The 22086-nt window shown below is 45.7% G+C and overlaps 1 protein-coding gene across 1 annotated transcript in view; it reads right to left on the reverse strand.

The window, feature by feature from the left end:
* LOC137633246 (chitinase-3-like protein 2) overlaps nucleotides 1-22086 on the reverse strand; it is a 73205-nt gene that overhangs the window by 25667 nt on the left and 25452 nt on the right. Inside the window, exons 3-6 of the mRNA XM_068365446.1 lie at nucleotides 3159-3268; nucleotides 2599-2752; nucleotides 2080-2171; nucleotides 1618-1833 (exon numbers count right to left, since the gene is read on the reverse strand). Coding sequence (XP_068221547.1) covers nucleotides 1618-1833; nucleotides 2080-2171; nucleotides 2599-2752; nucleotides 3159-3268 — 572 coding nt within the window. The remainder of the gene's footprint in view (nucleotides 1-1617; nucleotides 1834-2079; nucleotides 2172-2598; nucleotides 2753-3158; nucleotides 3269-22086) is intronic.

The following is a 22086-nucleotide window of genomic DNA, read 5'->3' on the forward strand; positions in this document are numbered from 1 at the left end:
CTGTAAAAATGAGGAAACCAATCGCCAGTTCTTCAAACATCATCATGAGTCAACTTCTCCACCCTCAGAATCAAAACATTCTTATGGGGAGAAAGTGAGGTGTATCTCAATCGTCCAGGAGAAGGAAGGGAAAAACGATGCCTTTCATCCCAACTGACAGTGCGCATGCTCAGTTCAGTGTGAGATACAGCACAGGTAGCAGGTGTGCGAACACCTGTAACTCGTACTGAGACACCTTCCCGGTCTGAGTTGGTTCTCGGTACGGCACCGCCTCTCTCGCATGTAGGTGAGGAGAGATTGGTTGAAGTTTCTCAGGACTTTGACAAATTCTTCTTCTTTAGGACTCGAGTAGCAGCGTTAGAAGGATCAGCTGAAGACGAGGTGTAGGGAGAAGAGGAAGAGGAGCACATATGCTTTTTCTTCTTGCCAGTCTTCAAGGTTTAAGTCTTGGGGCCTAATAACTATGATCCCGCAAAGGAAGTGGCCACAGAACCTCTTCATCAGTGGACGAGACTGAGAACACATCATCGCGTGCCACATCAACCAGTGCTTCCACACGTGGAGCAGATGGGAAAGACTCAGTGAAGAAAGCCTCAGATGCCCTGGAAGCAGCCAAAACCCTCAGAAGCTTCCCTGCCAATGGAATACCAGCGATACCCAAGGCAGGCCACAACTTCCTCAAGTCCAAGTCATTATCAACATCATTGGTCAGTACAGGAACAGGCAAGTCTCAAGGTAAAGGCAGAGGCACATCATCTTCACTAAGGGAAGGTAACGCTTCTGTTTTCCCTGAGGAACACATAAAAAACGAATCAATATCTCCTCTCCCCCACGGATTCCTCCAGAGGACTCTGCTCTAGAGGAATCCGAGTGAGACACAACAGGTTAAGCAGTGCCAGAGGAAAAGGAGCTATAGAGATTCTTCAGCATCAGTTTAGGTGTATCCACCTCTAATAACAAAGCATCCCTCTAAGACTTCTCCTTCCTCTTCTTGGAGAACTCCACCTACCGCAGAGGAGGTCTCGACAAGCACTCACCATAAGGGGATGACTTCGAACAGTCATGCCCTAAGCTAAAAGCATAGAGCAGGCAAGGATCAAAGGCAGATCTCGACATAAACCCGCCTCATGTTTTTTCCCAGTTTTCCTGGATACAGTCGCATATCAGCACACTCCTCCATTCACAGTAAAGAAAAAGAAAATTATTGATACAACCAAGATTGAGGAGAAAGCAAGAGTACATCTATGCAGCTTACAACCAAAATCAAAAGTGAGAGTTTAGTCAACTGACAGGTGAGTGGAGCTTACCCACCACCCGCCAGTAGCTAAAACTACCTTGTTAAAATTTAATTGGCCATTCCAGCTTCATTGAAGCCATACTGTACTGCTATTAAAGGACGGAAGTTTTTTTTTCGTGTAGGAGCAAATGGTTCTGTATTCATTATTTTCATAAATGTATTTTGCCAAACTAAAAAGTATGTCTCTAATATGGTATAAAATGATAAAGTGCACTGCTATTTATACTTATTCATTTACCGATTACTATAAGCTCTTTGTTAAATATTTTTAAACAATTATATAATTACTTTATAAATAACATACACAGATCAGGCCTTACTTCCATGTACGTCCATACGTAGGGATCCCAACAACAATCTTTTCTTTTGGCATTCCTTTTTCTAGCCAATAATTTGCAGACCACTCTATATTCAGTTTTGCAAAGAGGCCAACTTCCTTCAAACCGGGAGCAAGTGGAGAGTTATGCCCCGTGAATGGCATGTATGACTGGAACATGTGATAGTCATATCCCATAACAGAAACAAAGTCGACATATCTGGTAAAAAATAAATTTAATTATTAAATATTTATCAAGAGGGCTTTCATGTTTTTATAATATGTTTATGCACAACGGTACAGATAAGTAAACGGTAAAATATTTCTAGACAATATAACACTGGTTATCACACTGTGATGTACACCTGTAATGTAAAAAAAAATTATACTTTCATTTTCTTTTTTAGTCACTTATGCAGGAATTATCTGTTTTAAATCTACGCTTCAGAGTTTGAAGATTTCTTACTTTGCAAGCTCCGAGACTTCATACGAACTATCCACTATTGACTGAGGTGAACCAACTGCAAGACTCAGCTTCAATGGTGGGTGGGAAGCCAGCTAGGGATATGGAAGGAAAAATAAATCATAACTATGAATTGATAAAAATCAATATTTGACAATTTAAATTGAGGAATTAGTTTCTCAAGATACAGCTCTTTTTTTTCCTTATACAAGTATTTCACTTTGTGATAACCTCAATATTATTATTTTTTATTATTATTACTAGCTAAGCTATACCCTATAACCCTAAAGACTCCTACAGATCTCTGACCAACAGTTTCCCCTCCCCTCTCATCACACATCCAAATCATCTCAACCTTTGAGCTCTCAGTCTTTCTATTACCACCCTAATGATACAGGAACTCTCCCTCAATTCCTTGTCTATAATAGAATTTGTTTACACTACTCCAGCCATGAATATGGGTACAGTACTCTAAAGGCATCCTTTAACCTCTCTCTACATATGACTTGCATACTCACTTACCTTGAGAGCATTATTGAGCTGCAGCACAAGATATGTGAACCATTTTCTTTCACGGGGATCCTTTTTCCACGCAGGCCAACCAGGAAATTCCCAGTCAAGGTCCAGTCCATCAAAACCATGACTTACAAGGAACTGTTGAGCATTGAAAGCGAATCTGAGAAATTACAATAAATCATTACAAATTTTGCCAATGGTACAGTATTTGCAGTAAGTTTAAAATGAATGCTGCCTTGATCAAGAATGCCGATATAAAATAACCCACAAAGCAAGGGCAGGTAAAATTTATAAAAAATAATAAAAAATCATTTGATTAAAATAAAACAAATGGTGTCACATATAACTGAACAGAATCTTGATTATTAGTATTTCAGCAACAGTTTGATTTAACTGGAAAGATTCTATCAAGCTAATATTTGAAGTACTCTAATACTAAGATTTACTGAGATAACAAGATCATTTAAAATCTTTATTTACTGTATGAGGAAATAGATCTGTACTATATTTTGGGGGAAATAAAGATAAAAAAGCTATGCACTGATTCAAATTATCCCCCTACTTACACAGCAATTGACTCTTGATCTCTGACTAGACTTTCAAATCCATCGACAAGACAAAGAAGTACAAGGAGATTTGGATTCTGCTTCCTCAAACTCATCACATCACTATACACCTGGAAATCATAATATAGTACTATATATGTAATTTTAAATTAAAAAATACAATGAAGTTCACTAACAGATATTTCAGTCTCAAATTTATGTGGTTTGAAAAGAAACATTAATACCACAAAAAGTCTGGTAATAAGTATATCAATTTTCTTTAGTATAGAATTTTAAACTATATTTTACTCATCAGGGGAAATAAACACTTTATAGAAGATTTCATTAAATACTTGATATCTAAAGTATCATATACTGTATTGTGTACAATAGTTAACTATGACTATCATTATTATTGTTCTATTAAACTATTATGATTCATTATTATTATCATTCACTGACAATGCTATCATCATTCTTACTATTATTATTATCTTTATTATTATTAATTGCTAAGCTACAACCCTAGTTGGAAAAGCAGGATGCTATAAGCCCAGGGGCTCCAACAGGGAAAATAGCCCAGTGAGGAAAGGAAACAAGGAAAAATAAAATATTTTAAGAACAGTAACATTAAAACAAATATCTCCTATATAAACTATAAAAACTTTAACAAAACAAGAGGAAGAGAAATAAGGTAAAATACTGTGCTCGAGTGTACCCTCACGCAAGAGAACTCTAACCCAAGACAGTGGAAGACCATGGTACAGAGGTTATGACACTACCCAAGACTAGAGAACAATGGTTTGATTTTGGAGTGTCCTTCGCCTAGAAGAGCTACTTACCATAGCTAAAGAGTCTCTTCTACCCTTACCAAGAAGAAAGTGGCCACTGACCAATAACAGTGCAGTAACCATTTGAGTTAAGAATTGTTTGGTAATCTCAGTGTTATCAGGTGTATGAGGAGAGAGGAGAATATGTAAAGAATACGCCAGACTATCCGGTGTATGTGTGTGTGTGTGTAGGCAAAAGGAAAATGAACCATAACCAGAGAGAAGGATCCAATGTAGTACTGTCTGGCCAGTCAAAAAACCCTAAAACTCTTTAGCGGTAGTATATCAACAGGTGGCTGATGCCCTGGCCAACCTACTACCTACTTTCTTGGTTGGATATCCAAGGGGTGGCCTGATGCTGTAATGTCACATTTAAATATGCAAATCCACAGGTTGACTACTGTCTTTAATTTAAAAATGTTATTTTTATTAGTAAAATAAATTTTTGAATATACTTACCCGATAATCATGTAGCTGTCAACTCCGTTGCCCGACAGAATTCTATGGAGGGATACGCCAGCTATCGCAATACTAGAAGGGGGTGTACTTACCAGCGCCACCTGTGGACAGGTACTCAAGTACTTCTTGTTGACACCTCCTCAATTATTCCTCGGTCCACTGGTTCTCTATGGGGAGGAAGGGAGGGTCGATTAAATCATGATTATCGGGTAAGTATATTCAAAAATTTATTTTACTAATAAAAATAACATTTTTCAATATTAAACTTACCCGATAATCATGTAGCTGATTCACACCCAGGGGGGTGGGTGAAAAAACCAGTGTACAAGACTAAAGGATAGCTAAGTATCCCGTATTTCATATAATCAGTTATCCACAATAACAATGAAATAATAAGTACCTGGTAAGGAAGTCGACTTGAACCGTTACTCTGCCTTTAATAAGATCGTCTTCCTTACTGAGCGCAGCGTTCCTCTTGGGAGGCTGAATCAACTCAAAGGTGCTAAAGTATACAGGGCTGCAACCCATACTAAAGGACCTCATCACAACCTTTAACCTCGGCGCTTCTCAAGAAAGAATTGACCACCCGCCAAATCAACAAGGATGTGGAAGGCTTCTTAGCCGACCGTACAACCCATAAAAAGTATTCAAGAGAAAGGTTAAAAGGTTATGGGATTATGGGAATGTAGTGGCTGAGCCCTCGCCTACTACTGCATTCGTTGCCACGAATGGTCCCAGGGTGTAGCAGTACTCGTAAAGAGACTGGACATCTTTGAGATAGAATGATGCGAACACTGACTTGCTTCTCCAATAGGTTGCATCCATAACACTCTGCAGAGAATGGTTCTGTTTGAAGGCCACTGAAGTAGCCACAGCTCCCACTTCATGTGTCCTTACCTTCAGCAAAGCAAGGTCTTCTTCCTTCAGATGAGAATGTGTTTCTCTAATCAGAAGCCTGAATAGTAAGAAACTGAGTTCTTAGAACTTGGAAAAGAAGGTTTCTTGATAGCACACTATAAGGCTTCTGATTGTCCTTGTAAAGGTTAAGACCTTTTTAGATAGTACCTAAGAGCTCTAACTGGGCAAAGTACTCTCTTCAGATCATTCCCCACCAAGTTGGACAGGCTTGGGATCTCGAACGACTTAGGCCAAGGACGTGAAGGAAGCTCGTTTAGCAAAAACCGAGCTGCAAGGAACATGTAGCCGTTTCAGATGTGAAAACAATGATCCTGCTGAAGGCGTGGATCTCACTTACTCTTTTAGCTGTTGTCAAGCACACGAGGAAAAGAGTTTTTAATGTGAGGTCCTAAAAAGAGGCTGATTGGAGAGGTTCAAATCTTGATGACATAAGGAACCTTAGGACCACGTCTAGATTCCAGCCTGGAGTGGACAACCGACGTTCCTTTGAGGTCTCAAAAGACCTAGGGAGGTCCTGTAGATCTTTGTTGGTGGAAAGATCCAAGCCTCTGTGGCGGAAAACCGCTGCCAACATACTTCTGTAACCCTTGATCGTAGGAGCTGAAAGGGATCTTACTTTCCTTAGATATAACAGGAAGTCAGCAATCTGGGTTACAGTGGTACTGGTTGAGGAAACTGCATTGGTCTTGTACCAGCTACGGAAGACTTCCCCTTGAGACTGATAGATTCTGAGAGTGGATGTACTCCTTGCTTTGGCAATCGTTCTGGCTGCCTCCTTCGAAAAGCCCCTAGCTCTTGAGAGTCTTTCGAAAGTCTGAAGGCAGTCAGACGAAGAGCGTGGAGGATTGGGTGTACCTTCTTTACGTGAGGTAGACTTAAAAGGTTCACTCCTAGAGGAAGAGTCCTGGGAATGTCGACCAGCCATTGCAGTACCTCTAAGAACCATTCTCTCGCGGACCAGAGCGGAGCCAACCAACGTCAGCCGTGTCCCTTTGTGAGAGGAGAACTTCTGAAGTACCCTGTTGACAATCTTGAACGGCGGGAATGCATACAGGTCGAGATGGAACCAATCCAGCAGAAAAGCATCCACGTGAACTGCTGCTGGGTCTGGAATCGGAGAACAATACAACAGGAGTCTCTAGGTTATCGAGGTAGTGAACAGATCTATGGTTGGCTGACCCCACAGGGCCCAAAGTCTGTTGCAAACATTCTTGAGAAGGGTCCACTCTGTGGGGATGACCTGACCCTTCCGTCTGAGGTGATCTGCCATGACATTCATACCGCCCTGAATGAACCTCGTTACCAGTTAGCTTTCGATCTTTAGACCAGATGAGTAGGTCCCTTGCAATCTAGAACAACTTCCACGAAAGAGTCCCTCCCTGCTTGAAGATGTAAGCCAGGGCTGTGGTGTTGTCAGAGTCCACCTCCACCACTTTGTTAAGCTGGAGGGACTTGAAGTTTATCAAGGCCAGAATAACCGCCAACAACTCCTTGCAATTGATGTGAAGTGTCCTTTGCTCCTGATTCCATGTTCCCGAGCATTCTTGTCCGTCCAAAGTCGCACCCCAGCCCGTGTCTGATGCGTCCGAGAGGAGACGGCGGTCGTGTTTCTGAACAGCCAAAGGTAGACTTCCTTGAGAAGAAAGCTGTTCTTACACCACGCGAGAGTAGACCTCCTCTCTTCGGAAACAGGAACTGAGACCGTCTCTAGCGTCATGTCCTTTATCCAGTGAGCAGCTAGATGATACTGAAGGGGGGGGAGGTGGAGTCTCCCTAACACGATGAACAGGGCCAGCGATGAAAGTGTCCCTGTTAGACTCATCCACTACCTGACTGAGCATCGGTTCCTTCTCAGCATGCTCTGGATGCATTCTAGGGCTTGGAAGATCCTTGGGGCCGACGGAAAAGTCCGAAAAGCTCGACTCTGAAGATCCATACCCAAGGAGACAATGGTCTGGGATGGAACGAGCTGAGACTCCTCAAAATTGACCAGGAGGCCCAGTTCCTTGGTCAGATCCATAGTCCATTTGAAAATCTCCAGACAGCGACGACTTGTGGGAGCTCTTAAAAGCCAGTCGTCTGACGGAGCCGGACACAAGATCATGGTACTGCTGCACAGTCTGTGAACTGTCAATCATGGGCAAGCGAGGAAGTACAGTGACAACCCGAATCTGTCTAGACTGTCTGGGTCGTACAGACAACTCCTTATCGGGTTGCTGAGGTTGCCGCACTGCGTCACAACAAGTCACTTCTGTTGGTTGTTGAACGTCTTCCCCGTGACACATTGACTCCGTAAACAAAAAATCCTCTAACAAGGACTAAGCTTGGACTGCATGTCTTGCAACACAGCTCAAGGTCTATGGGAGCAGGTGTGGTAACAGACGGGATTAGCGACTGAAGTGGAACCATTACCTTCCCTGGAAGCATGTTACGCTTAAATAAAAGTCCATAGGAGGCTATGCAGCTAAAGGCTCCCTCCAAATGACAGAGTCCTCAAGGGAATATCAGAAGGAGGGAGAAAAGAACTTTCTCATCTACAGGGACCATATCCTAGAAAAGCTAAGTTCTCTCAGTGAGGGTTCACTGGTGCAAAAGCAGCAGACTAGAAGGCATTATGAAACTGCTTGACAGTCTAGTGAGTTGGCAACAACCAAAGATGTGTGACTGAGAAGCATGCGGTAAGGTATGCAGAGCATGTTGTATGCAGAGTATGCTGTATGCAGAGCATGCTGAATGCAGAGCATGCTGAATGCAGAGCATGTTGTATGCAGAGCATGTTGAATGCAGAGCATGCTGTATGCAGAGCATGTTGTATGCAGAGCATGCTGAATGCAGAGCATGCTGTATGTAGAGCATGTTGTATGCAGAGCATGCTGAATGCAGAGCATGCTGTATGCAGAGCATGTAGTATGCAGAGCATGCTGTAAGCAGAGCATGCTGTATGTAGAGCATGCTGTAAGGTAAGCAGAGCGTGTGCATGGCGTTTAACATTTCTCAGAAATTCCATGACCAGTGCTAGAGTGCTTTATGCATGCTTGCATGGGGTTTAAATATCAACATAATATTTACCTAACATTCATAACTCATGATTCATATTTTTTGCCATACTCTGCGATATTGTTAAAAACATATTGCAAGGAATACAAATATATTTTTATAAGTAATACAAATAACCTCCATTATCATAAGGTTTGAAAATGGAGGTAAGGTATGCTGAACAGCAGAGTCAGAACGAGCTGGAACAACAATAGTTGAGGTTTCCTCTTCAAGACTCTGTTGAGGGAACACCTGAGGCTCAGTCTGCAAAGGCTGATCAAAGGAAGTAGCAGAAGGTATGCGCATGGGTGGAGGAGGCTGACTCCTGGCATGAGTGGCTGAACCCAAGGGTTGCGCTTGCTGAGCGGTTGGCGGAAGCGGAGTAGCAAGTTCCTGTTCCTGTGGTGTGAGCGGAGCGCGATGAGGTAGAGGCTGCGCAGAACAAGGTAAATGTCTCGCAAGCTGAGGCTCCTGAGGCGCAAGGCTAAGGTGTAGTGGTGCTTGCCTTGTGGAGGGTTGAGCTCGCTGCAGCGAGAGCTGAGGAGACTGACTCAAGGACGGGAGAGGTTGTTGTACCTCAACCGAGTGTTGCATCACTGGTGGAGCAGCAAGTGGAGGCGGAGGAAGAGAGGTATAATCCTCCTGATCCCATTGTAAAGGTTGCCTTAAAGAAGGCGGAGGCTGAGCACCACTGGGAACAGCCAACTCAGAACGTGGCTCAACATCGTACGCCTGGCAGGTGGTACTGCGATCAGGCGGAGCGAGCGCAGGCGGAGGAAGAGAGGTATAATCCTCCTGATCCCATTGTAAAGGTTGCCTTAAAGAAGGCGGAGGCTGAGCACCACTGGGAACAGCCAACTCAGAACGTGGCTCAACATCGTACGCCTGGCAGGTGGTACTGCGATCAGGCGGAGCGAGCGCAGGCGGAGGGAGTGTAGGCGGAGGAGGAGGCGCAACACTCTCAGCCCGACACTCACGCATCAAGACCGAAAGTTGTGACTGCATGGACTGCAGTAGAGTCAACTTGGGGTCGGCAGACACTAAGGTCTGCTGAGGTAAAGCCTTAACAGCAGAGATCTGTTGCGGCAGAACCTTACTCCTCTTAGGCGGAGTGCATTCAACTGATGACTGAGGAGAGTCAGAGCTAACCCAAAGACTGCATCCGGGTTGTTGAACTCTAACTTCGTACGTCTGGCATAGGTCTGGACTTTATGTTTAAGAGGTATTGAGACCTGAGACCAGCGTTTTCTCCCCTAAATTCTTCTGCAGACGAGCAAAATAAGGGCTCAATCGTCTGCGGGTGGGAGTGACGGTCTCAGTAAGACACGCCCACAACCACCGAGGATACTTCTGTGCGCCGATCAAGGCCTGCTGCACCCTTTTGTCCTTCGACATTGCTTCTCCCCTGGGCTTGGGAGCTTGCAAGAGGTCCCGGACTGGGAGAACGACTGGCGCGCACAGAAGTACCCTCACGCACAACACTGACACACTTTGCGCTAATCACTTATCACTTTGATTTTCTGTTTGCACTTATTTCACTGAACTCGAAACTTTAAGTGGTTTGTACCTGAAACACGCAATTCTATCCTTTCACAAAAGTTAGTAATTGCGAAAACAGAATTACAATGTAACAGAAAAATCTAATGAAAGATAAATAATTCAGTGGCTGGAAAGAGACTAAACACTAGATCACTCTAGAAACGTTTACTTTCTTCCCCTAAAGAGACTAGGGAGAAGAGCAAAAAACGATAACAACGTTACTCGTACGCCTGGCAGGCTTGAATGAAACGTTTACTCTTTCTCCCTCCGTCTCTATCTATCTATCTCTCTCTCTCTCTCTCTCTCTCTCTTGACTTAGAACCTGAGAGAAGAGCCCAATCATATATATCGTTAAAACATATTATTGTTAAAGGAAAAAACTGAAATATTTCCCAAAATGAAAAGTTCCTTTATTAGGATTAAAACCATTAAGTTAAGAAAGAAATGAACAAAACGCTAGACACGGTTACTCTTACTGCAATGTGAAACCGTGAAAATTCTTTCTCTATCGTAACGATAGAGTGCAAGTTGAACGTTCTGAACGTCAACAACTGCAGAGACAAAACAAAACGTTAGTTCAACTTTGAAACAGTACTAGACTATCAAAGAAATTCTTTCAAAGACATTAATAGCATAATATGTTAACAGGTAAAACCGAAATGACGGGCTCAATGTTAATTAACTTCGGTACTAAGAAAAGACCGCCTACTATTAGGAAGGTCGAAAATAAACAAATATAAAAATTAATTTTAATAAGTTTATAAAAAAAGGAAGTTAATCGAAGAGGCCTATAAGAGGCGGAGAGATATAAAATAAATCTATAACTTTTGTCAAGCAAAATTAAGAAAGAGAGTCTATACTCTCTTAGAAGCCAACACTTCCGTCTAAGGGAAGGGTCGGCCATTTAAAGGTGAAAGAGAGTTCATACTCTCTTCGTCACCATAATTAATCAAATTAATTCCAAAAGCTAACTAAGCTAATATAGAAGTTTCCAGTAAAGCGACAGCCGAAATCAAAGAGAAATACTTCACCAAAGTCGTGAAAATACTCCAAGAACATAAGCGTATCCCAGAACGTCTTGCCGGAAGCACGACAGAGGAATAATTGAGGAGGTGTCAACAAGAAGTACTTGAGTACCTGTCCACAGGTGGCGCTGGTAAGTACACCCCCTTCTAGTATTGCGATAGCTGGCGTATCCCTCCATAGAATTCTGTCGGGCAACGGAGTTGACAGCTACATGATTATCGGGTAAGTTTAATATTGAAAAATTCAAAACTTCCAACCAATGTGTAACAAAAACAAATGCACGGAAAAAAATATCAACAACCAATTTAAAGTCATTTCATCATCATCTACGCCTATTGACGCAAAGGGCTTCAGAGGATTCATTGGGTAGATTCATCAAAGGATAGCCAGTTCCTTGTGGTGTGCAGTGCCTATCTAACTAAGGCAAGTGACCCCTGCCAGTCAATACTAATTCCAGTAAGATCATCCGTAAGGCACCAGGAGTAGAAGCTGAAGAGGCAGCTTGTCAATTGCCTTAAACCCAATCCGTCACCCTGTTGCCAGTGACTTCATCAAGATTTAGGGGGCATTTCCTCCCCCACCAAAGTACTTGTTACTCCACCAGGTTGCTCATCCACTTACACTGTCATTGGCAAACACGGATTGTTAAGATATGCCACCTAACACGGTCCTTTATTAGAGACTGCTTTCATTTTGGTTATTTTAAATAAAAAAAAAGACTGCATTCCAAATAATCCTTATGAATATCAGTAATATGATGACAACGAGGCGATCGTATACAAACTTATGGGTTTACGGCAAATTTCAATTACTGTCCGGTTGTTAAACTACAGTACAGTCATACCTCTCGCCACTAAATAATATGCTTATGAAATTTTCAAGCTGCGAAATGAGAGGCGAATATTTTTATATGATTCACTTCGCGAAAAAAGTTTCATTTTAAGAAAAGAGACTTGCCAGCCAGGCCGAGAATAAAATAGTCACCCAATAAAAAAGGTGAAGAAAATGAGTTTAGACAATAGAAAATGTAGCTCTAGTCTATAACAGGGTAACTATAATAGTAAAGTACATATGGTACTGTATATTTTGTATATGTACAGTACTGTATGTATTGTATAATTTTCCATTTATTATTCCATTATGTTGTATAACTTAATTTACAGGTATTAACAGTTAGTTTAGGTATACTGAATGGTTCAAATGTATTTGGCTGTACAGTATTTTATTGTGGTTATCCTGTAGCTTTATTATAAGATTTAATGTGGTGTTTTGTAGGGTGTGGAACGAATTAGGCAATTTGCATGTAAAATGTGACTCACGACACGAAAAAATCACTTAATGAAAGCCACTCCAGAAAGAATTAATTTTGTGTTGTGAGGCATTACTGTATTGGGCAGTACAATAGTTTGCAAGTTTCATGGCAGATCTCAAAGCAAAAATCTGCAAAATGTGGCAAGAGCTACCTGAAAGGTGGTTACTGAGTGAGTAGTGAATGGGTCTTTACATTAATTTTCAGTCCTACATTTCTGCTTTCTCTATTTATATCTATCATATTTTACAATTCTTCCCATGATTAACTAAACAGAACTGTTATCTGCAAATCTTAAATTGTTAAGGTATTCTCATTAATGTTATGTCTTGTATTTTCCAAATTTAAATTTTTAAAAACTTTTAAGCACGCTGAATAATTTAGGAGAGAAGGGGTCTGTCTAACTCCTTTCTCAATCAGAATTTTCTCACTATCTTCATGTCGTTTTAGGATTGCTGTACTGTACTTCCCGTTTAGATATCTTCAAATGTTCTAACATAGGATTCATATAACCTTGTTTTTGAAAGGCTTTCATACGATTGGAGCTTCGACAGAATTAGAAGCTTTCTCATAATCTATAAATACCATCCATAGCAGTTTGTCATACTCTTGTTAATTTTTCCATTAGCTGGTCAAGTACATGGAGATGGTCAGTGGTTGAATACTCGCTTCTAAAGCCAGCCTGCTATCTTAGTTCATTAAAATCTAGCTGCCTTTCTATTCAGCACAACATGATATTTGTAAAAATGACAAATTCGTTAGGTAATTTGTATTTTTCCTAACTATACAAACCTTAACTATTTAATATGGGTATTACTTTCGGCGTAGCTGAAATGACGAGCCATTAGAATTTTAACGAGGGTTTACTACCCCCTCGCTAGTTAGCGAGGGGGTAGGGAGGGGTAGCTAGCTACCCCTCCCCCCCCCCCTCACACACACCTGTGATGAGCTCACTTTGCTTAGAGGTAGGACTTCCTGGGGGACAGGGCTGATGGGCAAGTTTGATTAAATAGCTAAGGTTTGTATAGTTAGGAAAAATACAAATTACCTAACGAATTTGTCATTTGTTCCGTAACTGAAATACAAACCATGCTATTTAATATGAGAAGTCCCCGCCATTACTGGCTTTTGGCTTTTTGCCCGGGGACTCAGTATCTGAGTGTGTCAGCACTCAATGATAAGGAGTCCCTGTACGTCGATAGCGCCTTGCTCTGCAAAGGCCGCGGCCTACATAAGCTTGGGTGTGAACCAATGAAGTGTGACTCGTCCTAGGAGGTTGACCTGAAGTCCTTTAGATGTAACTTTAGGCTAGGACTCTCCCAATACCACCTCGTAAGGGTATGGGGACGTGACAGTATTAGCTTAATACTAGGAACACAAGGGAACATGGTTTACCTGCAGTGGTTTGAGGTCAGCTGTGCAAAGAACCAGGATGCTGCTTTTCTCAAGAGAGGGGAGGATGAAGAAAAGAATAAGGGCCAGGCATACCTTTTCATTCATGCAGACTAAAACCGGGTAACAATGCCCTCAACCCTCTACTACTTGTCCATTAAGGAGCCTGAGGTTTAAACCAACTGTTGTGCAGCCACCACAGGGCCGATAGAGAACGTATCGATCCTCCTGTAGGTCACGTCTTGCAGGTAGTGGGCTGTGAAGTTCGTCTGACGCTTCCATACGCCTGCTTGTAAAACCTGTGTCACTGAGTAGTTCTTCTTGAAGGCCAGGGACGTAGCTATGCCCCTGACATCATGTGCTCTAGGGCGACGTGACGGAGGAGGGTCGGGATTCAGGGAATGATGGATAACCCTTCGAATCCAGGCTGAGAGGGTATTCTTAGTAACCCTCCTCTTTGTCCTCCCGGTGCTTACAAACAGTGCTTGCACCTGAGGACGAACTGCAGCTGTTCTCTTAAGATAGAGCCTCAGACTCCTTACTGGGCACAGTAGGAGATGGTCTGGGTCATCTGTGACAGAACGAAGACTCAAAACCTGGAAAGAGTCGACCAGAGCGTCCGGCACCCCTGGATTCTGGGTCTTAGCAACAAACCCAGGGACGAATCTGAACGTTACCTTCCCCCATCCCCTTGAATGGGGGATGTCATACGAGAGACCATGAAGTTCGCCGACTCGCTTGGCCGAAGCCAAAGCAAGTAGGAACACCGTCTTCCAAGTCAGGTGGCAAACAGAAGCCTGGAGTAATGGTTCGAAGGGAGGTCTCTCAAGAGACCTGAGAACTCGAACCACGTTCCATGGAGGAGGTCTCACTTCCGACTGGGGGCAGGTAAGTTCATAACTTCGTATGAGTAGAAAAAGTTCGTTCCAGCGAAGAGGAAATGTCCATTCCTTTGAGTCTGAAGGCAAGACTTAAGGCTGAGCGATAGCCTTTCACTGCCGAGACTGAAAGGCGCATTTCTTCCCGCAAATAAACGAGGAACTCCGCTATTGCTGGAATAGTGGCATCGAGTGGAGAGATACCCCTTCCACGACACCAACCACAGAGAACTCTCCACTTTGCCTGGTAGACTCCTGCGGATGACTTTCGCAGGTGTCCAGATATCCTTTCTGCAACCTGCTGCGAAAAGCCTCTCTCTGTGAGGAGGTGTTGGATAGTCTACAGGCGTGAAGTCGCAGCGAAGCTACGGCCTTGTGAAAGATGTTGGCGTGTGGTTGTTTGAGTAGCTCGTGTCATGGAGGGAGTTCTCTCGGGAGTTCCGTTAGGAGCTGCAGAAGGTCCGGAAACCACTCTACATGCTGCCATAGCGGAGCTATCAAGGTCATTGAAAGATTGACCGATATTCTGGTCTTGTTGAGTACCCTCCTCATCAGACAGAACGGGGGAAAGGCGTAAACGTCAATGTTGTCCCACCGTTGTTGGAAGGCATCTTGCCAGAGTGCCTTGGGGTCCGGAACTGGGGAGCAGTACAGCGGAAGCTTGAAATTCAAAGCTGTCGCGAACAGATCCACCGTCGGGGAACCCCACAAAGTCAGGGCTTTGTTGGCTACTAGACAATCCAAAGACCACTCGGTACTCACTATCTGGGATGCTATGCTCAGACTGTCGGCAAGCACATTCCTCTTGCCTGGAATGAAGCGAGCTGATAATAGAATCGAGTGGACTTCGGTCCAGCTCAGTATCTCTAATGAAAGATGGGATAGCTGCTCTGAAAAGGTACCTCCCTGCTTGTTGATGTGAAAAGGATATCTCCCTGCTTGTTGATGTAAGAAACTACTGTGGTGTTGTCGCTCATCTCCACCATGGAGTGACCCGCCAGGTATTGTTGGAACTGTTGAAGGGCCAGGAATACGGCCTTCATTTCTAGCAGATTTATGTGGAGGCACTTTTCTGATTCTGACCACAGGCCTGAGGTCCTGTGGTTCAGAACGTGGGCCCCCCACCCTTTCTTTGAGGCGTCCGAGAACAGCATCAAATCCGGGGGGAGGACGAGAAGATCCACTCCTTTTCGTAGGTTCTCGTCTGTCACCCACCACTGAAAGTCCGTCCGTTCCAAAGGGCCCAAAGGGACCATGACGTCTGGGGAATCGTGTCCCTGATTCCACCGAGACTTGAGTCGCCATTGAAGGGATCTCATCCTGAGGCGACCATTTGGAACCAGACGGGCCAGGGATGAAAGGTGACCGAGGAGACGTAACCACGATTGGGATGGGAGTTCTTCTCGTCTGAGGAAAGGATCTGCGACCCTCCTCAGCCTTGCTATCCTGTCGTCTGATGGGAAGACTTTGTAGAGATTGGTGTCCAAGATCATGCCTAGATATACCAGTCGTTGAGTTGGAAGCAGAGAAGACTTCTCGAGATTTACCATGATCCCTAGATCTTGGCAAAGTCCCAGAAGCTTGTCTCGGTGTCGAAGAAGGGTCGACTCCGAGTCTGCCAGGATCAGCCAGTCGTCCAGATAACGGAGGAGACGGATGCTGATCCTGTGTGCCAACGATGAAATCAGGATGAACACACTGGTGAAAACCTGAAGTGCTGTGGAGAGACCGAAACACAGCACCTTGAACTGGTAGATCTTGTTGTCTAGGCTGAATCTCAAGTACTTCCTCGAAGACGGATGGACTGGGATCTGGAAGTACGCGTCCTTCAGGTCCAGTGTACATAAGAAGTCTTGTGGTCTCACTGCAAGTCTGACCGTGTCTGCCGTCTCCATGCTGAACGGGGTTTGTTTGACAAACCTGTTCAGAGCTGAGAGGTCGATGACTGATCTCCAGCCTCCAGACGCCTTCTTTACAAGAAAGAGTCGACTGAAGAAGCCTGGGGAGCCGTCGACGACCTCCTGGAGAGCACCCTTCTTTAACATGGTTTCGTCTTCTGCCCGTAGGGCTTGCCCCCTTGCCGATCCCATGGCAAAGGAGCTCAACGACACTGGATCCGCAGTCAGGGGAGGTAGAGATGTTGTGAACGGGACGCGATATCCCTGACTGATTACGGAAATCATCCAGGGATCGGCCCCGAGTTGCTGCCACCTGATTGCGCAACTTTGTAGGCATCCCCCCACTGGTGGACATGCAGGGGGATTGCCAATCCTAGTGTTTGCGGCCTCAGCCACTCCCTCTAGGATATTTCCCTCCCCTAGAGGACTTCTTGCCTTTCTTGTCATTGACAGGAAAGGGCTTCGACACCGTTGCCTTTGCTGCCACTGCCGGTTTCGTCGTCTTGGATGGGCGAGGTTGTTGAGGTGCTGGATGTTTATAGGGCTTAGATGTAAGAGCCCTGTGTAGGAGAGTGTCCTGGTTGGACTTCCTCCACCTCTCAGCTGCCTGTTCCACGTCTTTAGGCTCAAACAGATTCTTTCCAAGGATGGAAGAATGTCTGAGCCTACTGACCTCGACGCTGGGGACCTTCGTGTGGAACCTCTCGGCCACGGCATCACGTCGTTTCAGAATGGAATTGGCCCACAAGTTCGAGACTTGGTGGGCCAGAAACTCGATGGTGCGCGTGCCCGAAAGTAGGAAGGTCTCCAAGGCCTTCCTGGTACTCTCCTTAGACAGGTCCTCGGATCGTAACAGGAAGCCGAGAGACCCTAGCCAGATATCCAGCCACGGAGTAGCCTGCATGGCACACTTCGCAACCTTCTCCTGACTGTGGATCTCTGTCGCCGAGAAAGACACTAGCTGGCTGGAGAGACTCTCTAGAGGGACACTCTTGGTAAGCTCTTCCACAGAGTGGTGTAAGGGAAGAGCTAAACAAGATTCCTCCATGATCTCGAAGTACCTCCTCTGATGGACTCGAGGAGGAGGGAGGAGTTTATTGCCGGCACTGGAACGGCTGGAGGAGGCGAGCTCGAAGAGCTGGCCCTCAACCTTATCCCTGACACTCTTCACCCCTTGGGACCAAGACAAAGCCACACTGGCCTTAGAGGGTTTCTGAGTGCCAAAGACTCGGTCCAGGACCGTGTCCTTGCCCTCTCGAGGGGGAATCTCAGGATCCAGGAACCCATTGAGATTCCTCATCAGGGTCAGAACCTGCCAGAAGGCATGCTCTGACTCCTGTGGCTCCCCTTCTGAAGGACTGGCAGCAAAGTCTCCCATCCCCAAAGGCTCTTCTTGGGGGGACTCGTGGACGTTTTCTGCGGGTCTTGGCGGCTCTGGACAAATCCTTGAGGATGACTTCGGGATGGTCTTAGAGTCCTTAGGTTCCCTCCTGGGAGAAATACAGGACTCCAGCAGCGATGGCAGGGGCTCTTCTCCTCTGCGCGGGGTGGGGTTTCTCCCATTGGTGCGATGGAAGAACGCCTCACCTCGGTAGAATCCCCTGAGGACGGGAAATCCTCGTCCACAGGGGAGAGGGAGAAAGTCCGGGGGGGGGGAGGGAGCCTTCCTCAAGGACTTCCGAGGAGCCAGCTTGGCCCTAGGAGAAGTCACCACGTTGTCTACTCCTCTCTTCCTCTTCAGAGGGGTCGGAACTGCCATTGATTTGAGGCCCAACTCAGAGAAGGCAGGTTTGAAGGCCTGCATGACAGCTCTGATGATGGACCCGAACCATGGCTGCTTACTGACAGTGGCGCTGTCAGAGACTCCCTCTGGAGGGAAGGGGACCGGGCAATCCTTAGGAGTAGAAACCACAACTGGGTCTGCCTGAAAGGAAGAAGATGAAGGTTGGTTCCTGGACCTATCCAGAGTTCTCCCCTCCTCCGGCAAGTGCGCTGGTCTGCGCTTGCGGGTGTGTGTGTGTGTGTGTGTGTGTGTGTGTGTGTGTGTGTGTGTGTGTGTGTGTGAAGACGATGACCTGGTAGCTCGTGTTCCTGTCGCTTCGCGCATGAGCTCGCGCTGTGAATCCCGCTGGGAATTGCGCTGGGGTTCGCGCGATGGGATTTTGACTGGTTCGCGCGGGGGCGAACGTTCGCACACGCGGAGGCGATGGCAAGGGCGCGCGATCAAGCGATGGCGCGCTGGCGCGTAGGCGAGCGATGGCGCGCAGGCGAGGGGGCGCGCTGGCGCGTAGGCGAGCGATGGCGCGCGGGCGAGCGATGGCGTGCAGGCGAGGGGGCGCGCTGGCGCGTAGGCAAGCGGGCGCGTTGGCGAGCGATGGCGCGCAGGTGATCGGGGGCGCGCAGGGGCGCGTTCTAGCAATTGAAGAGGATGCGCATTAGGCTGTACAAGCGTTCGCGCGTGCGGAGGTGATTGCTCGCGCGCGTGGACGCACAGGATCCCGTTGAGCCCGTGAGGGCGAAAGCATTGGGCGCGCACGCGCAGGGGAAATACCTCTAGCGCGTGGGCGCACAGGAGGGCGCACATCCAGAGCTGGAGAATGCGCAGATGCGCACGGTGATGACTGCGCGCGATAGCGCGTAGGAGCAGGCGGGGTCCGTTGGCGCGTCGGTGTAAGGCGGCGCGTAGGAGATCGCTGGCGAGAAGGTGAAGAAGGAATCTTACCTCCTGCGCCCAGATCCGAAGATCGTGGGCGCGCAGGAGAACGCTGGCGAGCAGGCGAACGCTGGCACGTAGGAGAAGAGTGCAGGCAAACAGGAGATCGTGAGCGTGCAGGAGATCGTGGGTGCGCGTGGCACGCATCAGGATAAGGACGAGCAGATGTGCGCTGGCGAGGAGGTGATCACTGGCGTACAGGAGATCGCTGGCACGCAGGTGAGCGCTGTCAAGCAGGAGAGCGCTGTCTTGTAGTCTCAGGAGCAGGAGATCGCTGGTGCATTGTCCCTGGAACAGGTGATCCCTGGAGTGAAGTCTCAGGAACAGCAGAAGAGCGCTTGCGCGCAGGAGAACGTTGGCGCGCAGGGGATACCTGGCGCTTAAGGGACTTAGTCACATTGTGAGAAAGTCCCTTTTGCCCCGAAGGGACCGATGCCCGTTTGATAACGGGGTGTGTGGGCGCCCACAGCCCATCAGCGCCCAGGAACGGAGACGGCAGAACGGCAGGTCAGCAGGTCTGGCAGGCGAAGGAGATCGCGAACGATCTGCAGAGAGGTCCAGGGATGCAGCTGTAACGGTCGGTGCACAGTGTGGAGGATCCTCTGCGGGGGACTGCGAAGGCGAAAAACCGAAGAGGCGCCTCCCAACACCCTTGTGGGGTGAAGGAAGGCCTCTACGGCGATGAGGAGGGCGAGCTTTGCGTCTGATACGTCCTCTGGGTGCAGCAGGCAGACCATCGGCAGTCCTCCGAAGAGGAGTCTCTGTTAGTGAACTCCCCCCAGGGGGAGAAACACCTGCAGGAGAGACTGTTGGACTTAGCTCCTCCCTCGAAGGATGTTCGGAGGGGGGAACTAAGCCTTCAGCTACATCAGCAACCGAAGCAGAGGTTTGACCTAACTCGTCAGAAGCCTCTGCCACAACAACGTCGAAGATAGACAGAGGATCAACCTCTCCTACCGGCAGCGACTGTTTGACAGTTGCTCCCAACCTGATTATGTCAAACAGAGCTTACTTGGAGGGCGAGCCCTGAAGCCCCAAGGAAGCCCAAAGCTGTAACAAATCATTGTTAGACACGTTATCATCATTAGAAATAAAATCCTCCCCCGGGGGAGGAGGAGGAGCTGCCTCGCTATGGGAGGCAACTCCCTCTCCCAAACCCCGAGATTGGTTAACAGAAATGCAGCCTACGCTACCACTCGACGGCCTCTCGGAAGAGACCGATCGAGTGGGAGCTTCGGAGGAGGTTTGGGCTACGGAGGAAGAGTCCTTGGGATTTTCTCTCTTCAAGGAAACCCTTGAAGGAGAAATATCCCGTTTGGACTTCTTCTTCCAACGCCGGGAAAACCTCTCCCACTGGGAGGTAGACCACTCCCTACACTGACCGCATACTTTATCTCTGTCACACCGTTGACCCCTACAAAAAGGACACAAGGTGTAAGGGTCCGTGTCAACCGCCGACATGTAAGTTCCACAAGGGCGGTCAGGTAAACTGGGACACTTCCGCATCGTAGAGGCCAACTTCCAAACACTCTGTCAAAAAGAAAAAGCAAAGAAAGATCAATGGCTGTCAATGCAGGCAAGGGTGGGAACGGACACGTCCGATCATCACCCGAGCCAAAAGCAAAGTGAGCTCATCACAGGTGTGTGTGAGGGGGGGGGGTAAGAAAGCTACCCCTCCCTACCCCCCGCTAACTAGCGATGGGGGTAGTAAACCCTCGTTAAAATTCTAATGGCTCGTCATTTCAGCTACGCCGAAAGTAATACCAACATTAAATAGCGGGGTTTGTATTTCAGTTACGGAACAAATATTCATATATTACTGAGATTAAACTTATTGTGTGGTAATTTTTCAGGACTTTTGTGTCTCCATTTTTAGTGAATTACTGAAGTATAATGATAAAGTTTTTCCAAGCTGTAGGTATAAAGCATTTTTGCAGAAATTTTGTGTAAAGTTCAGAGAGTTATACTAATATGAAATCTCCTCCATTTATTATTATATTACTTGTTAGGCCATCTTCACCAGCTGCTTTGCCTCTTTTCATGTCTTTTAATGCTTTCTTTACTTCTACTGTTACCTTTGGTACTGGCTTATGTGTTTCATTATTTCTATTGGCAAAGTTATTTCTTATAGCACTATTGTATACCATTGTATAGAAATTCTTTGCAATTTTCATCAATCCATCACATTTGTTGTTGATCTTTCCATTTTTATCCTTTAAAGCAAACAGCTGTTGATGCTCTGTTCCATATTTTATTTTCATCAATTTGATGCTTCTTCCTTTCTTTAGTGTTTCCTCAATTCTGGTCTGATTGTGTTTATGAATGTCTTGGGTTTATAGTTTTGGATATTATTATTTTATCTCTCTTGGATTTTATGCTACTTTCCAATCTTTTCTTGATTAGTTTCTTGATGTTTTCTGATAGTTTTCCTTGATCTTGTTTAGGAACTCTTCCACCTATATCTTGTGCCGATTCCAATACAAATTTTGTTAAATTAATGTTAATTTCTTTTTTACCTCCGGTTTCATCATGCAGGTGGGAGTACCTATTTTGTGTTGCTAAACTAAACTCATCATATTTTTCTCTTACGACAGGAATGTTTATTTTCTTTCTTAAAATTGGTTTTTCTCTTTCTTTCTTTAGATTTAGACAAATTTCACTTCTCACCATTTTATGGGCAATTGACGCTTATAAAAACCTTTCATCCTTTGACATAGGGAATTGTCTTCATTGAAGCTGAAGTGGCTGTTGAAATCTTTAACCCTTTTACCCCTAGGCTCTTTGGAAATTTCCAACCCTTAACCCCCAAGGGGTTATTTTTTCCCCAGCACATTTTGCAGTACATTTTTTTCTAAATTGCTCTAACAGCCTTAATTTTTGTCATAGAGAGGTCAGGTTGGTCCCATTCTCTTGGAAAATGCCTGAATTTTTTCAAAAAATTATCAAAAATA

The sequence above is a fragment of the Palaemon carinicauda genome, chromosome 42 (assembly GCF_036898095.1).
Source record: "Palaemon carinicauda isolate YSFRI2023 chromosome 42, ASM3689809v2, whole genome shotgun sequence".
NCBI lineage: Eukaryota > Metazoa > Arthropoda > Malacostraca > Decapoda > Palaemonidae > Palaemon > Palaemon carinicauda.